The 5,409-nt window shown below is 39.5% G+C and overlaps 1 protein-coding gene across 1 annotated transcript; it reads left to right on the top strand.

Annotated features, from left to right (window-relative positions):
• Positions 1-2,299: 2,299 nt before the first annotated feature.
• Positions 2,300-3,490, top strand: LOC104273458 (talin-2-like; the record flags this gene model as incomplete). The annotated part of the gene is made up of 2 exons (XM_009868798.1): positions 2,300-2,425; positions 2,977-3,490. Coding segments are annotated over 2 exons (255 nt in total), but the record flags the coding sequence as incomplete, so codon positions are not given.
• Positions 3,491-5,409: the final 1,919 nt, after the last annotated feature.

The raw sequence follows: 5,409 nt of genomic DNA, 5'->3' as shown, positions 1-5,409 counted from the left end.
ATGTCCCTGCTCACTGCAGGGGGGTTGGACACGGTGGCCTTTAAAGGTCCTTTCTGACCCAACGCACTCTGATTCTGTGATTCTATGATTCTACTACACGCGTTTTTATAGTGTTGGTTTCTCTGTGATTATTCTGCATTCAGTTAGGTTATTCTGTGATTATTCTGCATTCAGTTAGATTCCCAGTGAGCTTGCAAACAGGCAAGCACACTTTGCTGGGTTGCATGTGAGTATCTTCCTGACCTCTGCAAGATTATCACATGTTCAGCAAAGTGCTTGCCTAAGGGCTAGCCCGGGCTGTGGTCCGTTCTCCTTTGTTTCTTGGAGCCTGATTTGACATTTTTACATGAAACTGGTTCCCTTTCGCGATACACATCCATTTCTTATTGACCTTCTCTGAACTATTACAGGAATAACACTGTTATGATGGGTAAAAACCTAATGTCTCCAGAAGTTTTACGTAAGGGTGTTCATTTCAAACATGGTTACAGCCTTCTCTGACATCCTGTCCTGCAAGCCTGTAAGAACTATTTCAGCTCCTCCTTTGGTACCATCAACAGAGAGCATCTTTGATAGTGAACTTTCCTCTTTTTCTCTTATTTCTCTTTTTCTCTTATGCTCCTGATGGACACTCAATATAACAGTTAATGTATTAATAGGTAGAATCAAGTCCAACAGAGTATATATGTCTAAGTACCTGAGCAAGAGGAATGGATATGATTTTTTTTTTCAAAGTAGAAAAATGAGTTAAATATTAAGGAGGAAAAATAAATGTACGAGTGTGTGAAAAAAATGTTCGTTCCTACAGAAACATATTAATGGTATTTCATGGGATGAGATGGCTTTAGCGCTTTATAGTGAGTTTATATAGATTGACTTTGCCGAGGGTCTGTTGGGGAGGTATCAGTAACTGGAAGACAGTTCTGACTGAAATGCAACCTGCATTTTAATATCTAAATGCCTAGATGGCTCTGAAGGTATTTTAAATACAGAAGGTTTATGCATAGAAACAGGAACAAAATCAAGTACTAGACTATGTTTTCTGAGCTCTGCCAGGATATTCAGGGTCCTCAGTTGCTGTAGGCAAGTATTTAATAGACATCGAATGTGGAAAGTTGGGAGGGAATGTGGGAAAGAAAACAAGCCCAAGCATGGATTGAAGTTGAACTTTGCCACTTTACCAAGCTTCATATTAGTCTCACTGTGAATATTGAAGGAAAAAGCAGTTTGCACTTGGAAATAATGTGCTTTATCATAGCAAAACCAGTGAGTTGATGCCTACCAAATTTTTTTTTTTTACTGGTAGATTTGCTAAAACTATTGAGGTTTGCCAGCTGGCTTTGCCACTAGCACAAATGTTTTCACATAGCCTTAATCAACAGGTTAGTGTCAGGACTTGGCGTGTATTAGTTTTCTCTTTCCTACCCCACCAGCAACTGCAAGCTTTAGGAGAAGATATTTGAACTGAATTTCCTAAGAATGCTAACTTGGAACGCACCGTTGCAGAGTCTGTCCCAAAATCTAATGAAACAAATAGAAATGTTTCTATTCTTTTTGAATAAGCTCCAGACTGAGCAGAGCGAATTTCAAATAATTTGTCCTTGGGTCATGTTAGGTGGGAAGAAAGTTAAGTTGAAAGGGAGGTGAAGCTGGAAGTATGGAGTAGGACTGGGGGAAGCAGGGGGCGCGTTCCCAGTGGTTTCGTCTCCGAGTGGCGGTGTGTCTCCAGAACGTACGAACAGGCTGTTGTGGCTGGTGGCCTGTGTGGGAACGAGTGTTCTCAGCACACGTGACATCTGGGGACATCAGGACACAGGACACAGAACTCTACTCCTGTTCTCTCTCCCTGCCTGTCACAGCACTGCAAGTGCCTACTATTTTTCAGCATATTGTGAAAGCATTCATGTTGTTTGCTGGTGGTGTTGGCTAATTTGCTGGTAGATAACTAGGGTTTAGGGTTTAATATGAGAACAACCTTACTGGATCAGATGAAACGGTCATTAAACCCAATCTCTACCCTAATTCCAGGAGTGGCCACTAGGAAATTCTTAGAAAAGCAAGTAAGAACAGGATAAGCGTGCATGATACTATTCTGTACTGTGTTCTAAGCATTTTCAGCTTGAATTTAGAAAGATTTATTTGCTTTTCACTGGGAAAAGCAGAACAAACCAAAACACACCTTTCCTGTATAGTCAAGCAAAGATGTTTTAGTTTTGATGCTCAGATGAATCCGTGTTAGTTATGCATTTTTGTACTTTATTTTAGTATTTTCTTACTAAGTTTCTTCTGTCTTTCAAAGGCTGCGGGAAATGCTGTCAAGCGAGCATCAGACAATCTCGTCAGGGCGGCCCAAAAAGCAGCATTTGGGAAAGCAGAGGATGACGATGTTGTGGTGAAAACAAAGTTTGTGGGTGGCATTGCTCAGGTTGGTACAATCACCCAAGAGGTAGAGCAGAGAAAAGCTGTCACAGAAATGTAGCATACTGTTATCATATCCATCTGCTGGTTTGCAGACTGGACAAATCTACATAGAAATTTATGATAAATTGCTTGATCGCTCACACTCAGGTAACCACTGACATAACAGCCAAGTGACGTGCTCTAACATTCTCCACTGCTTCATCAAGCATTTACCGAAAGAACAGTTCCCATTGTCCAACACCTTTTTTTTGTTCTAATTAAGTTAATGGTTCTTTTCAAACTTCCCTTATGTACTTTAAATACTCACAAATCTTAGCGGAACAGTAGTTTTGTATGTATATAATAAAATAAATAGAGAGAGAGATAAGAACTGATGACATTTCATTGCTGTGACTGTAATAAATATGGGGAAATAATAATATTTTAAAATAGATTTCAAGGCTTTGAGGCTATGCCAGCTTCTGGTTTCTCTGTTGTGGATGAAGAATGCCACATACTGTGGTCATTACTTACATAGAAATGATAAATGTCGTAATGTATGCTTCTGTTTTCTAGATTATTGCAGCCCAAGAAGAAATGCTGAAGAAGGAAAGAGAGCTGGAAGAGGCAAGGAAAAAACTGGCTCAGATCCGCCAACAGCAATACAAATTTCTACCCACAGAGCTGAGAGAAGATGAGGGTTAACCTGCTGAGATTTCCTTTTTTTTTTTCTTCTTTTGTCTTTCTTTTCTTTTGAAGAAATAAGCTAAAGGGGGACAGTACAGTGAGAACTGCTCTGACAACATTCTGGTATGCCAAGCACTTACCTAAATAAACTGCCTGTCATAGCTTTGGATGAGGAGAGGGCAATAAACACTTGTTCTTTCTCGTCTGGTCAGCTGAGGTGCATGATGATCAAATAATGGTACAGTGTTAGATTCATCATTCCTGTTCCTTCCTTGACTTATATCTCAGGAGAGAATACTTCACTTTTTACTAAAGATACTAAGTCAGTATTATTGTTACTTTCCTGATGCTTGAGGTATTTATCATTCCTTGACTCGTTAAAAAAACATTCATAATATTAGTAGGAAAACAGTCAAGAAATCTTTCATATGATAAATATCCCATGAGCTGGTGGTTCTCCCCCAACTACCCTTGTAAAAAGAAGACCAAGATGGAGAAGGATGTATGTCTGAGTGGAGAAGCACGCGTGAGTGTGGGTTTGAAGAAGATGCCTGTCCTCTTTTCAGTGATTCATGGCTGGTTCACCCCAAAACTGGAGGAATTGTCTCTGCACCTGTTTGCACTAGTAGTATTACTCCTTACCTGATACCAACAAGCTTCTGCTTGTACAGTATTTAGGTTTACAAAATGTGGCGATAGCCATTCGTATAAAGAGCTCAGAAAACAAAGAAATGGAAACCTTGTCACTGCCTCAGTAATAGCAGGTTCATGAAGGAAAATGCTGTTTCAATTATATACCTCTAATGTGTGACTACTTTTACAGTATTATACACACATGCACGTGCTCTAGCATTGGACTGAGTAGTTTGCGTTTTGTTTTTTAATTCAAGTTATCTGGTTCGTACTGTGGGATTTCTGTTAGAATGTATGTTAGTTAAAGGGAAATGCCCAGTACAACAGAAGACTATCACAACTCTTGTTATTCTTTAATTTCATTTACAGTTATTTTGGTTGAAACCTGTGGGTATTGTAGAAGAAAAGAATAAGTGATTTGCAAGTAGACTTTTCCTGTAATATATTTTTTGAAAAAATCTGGACTCTAGGGAATTTTTCGTAGTTGGTATTAATGAAAATGTACTCACCAAGGAATTGCAGAGAAGGAATAGCAGCAATCTGTCAGCAGTGTTCAGCTGCAGAAGGGTATGGTATGCTTTCAGTATCTCTGTTGTGACCTGAACGATGGTAATATGGGTGGAGTGAGTACCACATTTTACCCTGCCAAAGAAAGAACACGAATCACAGCAACTTTACCTAGCAAAAGCTAAACTACTTGACTAACTGCAGAAACCCCATCTCTCCTTGCAACAGTTTCCAACATGCCGCCAACTCCACTCAAGCCCTCTTAAACAGTAATGTCAAGTCTGTTTTGGTCAGAGGATGTTGCCAGTTCAGTCCTGAAGGCTGTGCTGTCATAGAGATATCTGCCAAGTACATCCAGCTGAGCCTGTTACGTAACATGCATACCCAACTAGTTGTCATTGTTGCAGAAATACTCGTCTTGTAGACTTAAAAGTAACCCCCCTAGTGATAGGTTTGCCAGTTTAGATAGTGATAACTCATTTAACTTACCTGCATGAGATAGAATTATCAGGAATTTTGTCACACTAGTGTTAAATATATAGCAAAAAATGGCTAGAGAATTAATAAATATTAAAGTGTACAAAGATTTTTATTGTTAGAGTCTGTTCTCTGGTACTGACATATTTCAGACTCAGCAGAGTTGCTGGAGAAGCCGCTATCATGAGAGGAAAGAATTGGCAAATCCCAAATGGAATCACTGACGGCAGCAGATGTGCTGTGATGTGTAGACTTGTGCATATGCAAACTCTTACTACCAGACAGGCAATTCTGAGTTCTGTGATTTTCCACTTCAGCACAATTGATTTTATTTTCTCTCAACTCACTGAGAGCAGTGTCAGAGAAAACAATGTTAAGAAATCCTACACCAAAAAAAAAAGGTCTTCCTGTGAATTTTTAGAAGGCTACTTTGGTGTTTATTGCTGTAAGACCTAAGTAAAGGCAGCTCTAGTGATAGAGACTTTCTGCTGCTCTTGGTAGGTCCAGCTTCTTTCCAGCTTATGGCTCTTTCTCTTTTCCTACCTGAATTGCCTCACATTCCCAGAAAGATGATGCTGTCCTTAGCACCATGCCAGTATTTTACTGTAGGTATAATACTGTTCTAATGTATGTTGATCAGGATGGTATTGTCGGTTTGAAAGAAGCCAAAAACCTGTTCAAATGCAACTCTGTATGGCAATTGTA

This window comes from Apaloderma vittatum, unplaced genomic scaffold (assembly GCF_000703405.1).
Source record: "Apaloderma vittatum isolate BGI_N311 unplaced genomic scaffold, ASM70340v1 scaffold1130, whole genome shotgun sequence".
NCBI lineage: Eukaryota > Metazoa > Chordata > Aves > Trogoniformes > Trogonidae > Apaloderma > Apaloderma vittatum.
The sequence above is the reverse complement of the archived record's forward strand: the minus strand, read 5'-3'. Positions and strand labels throughout refer to the sequence as shown.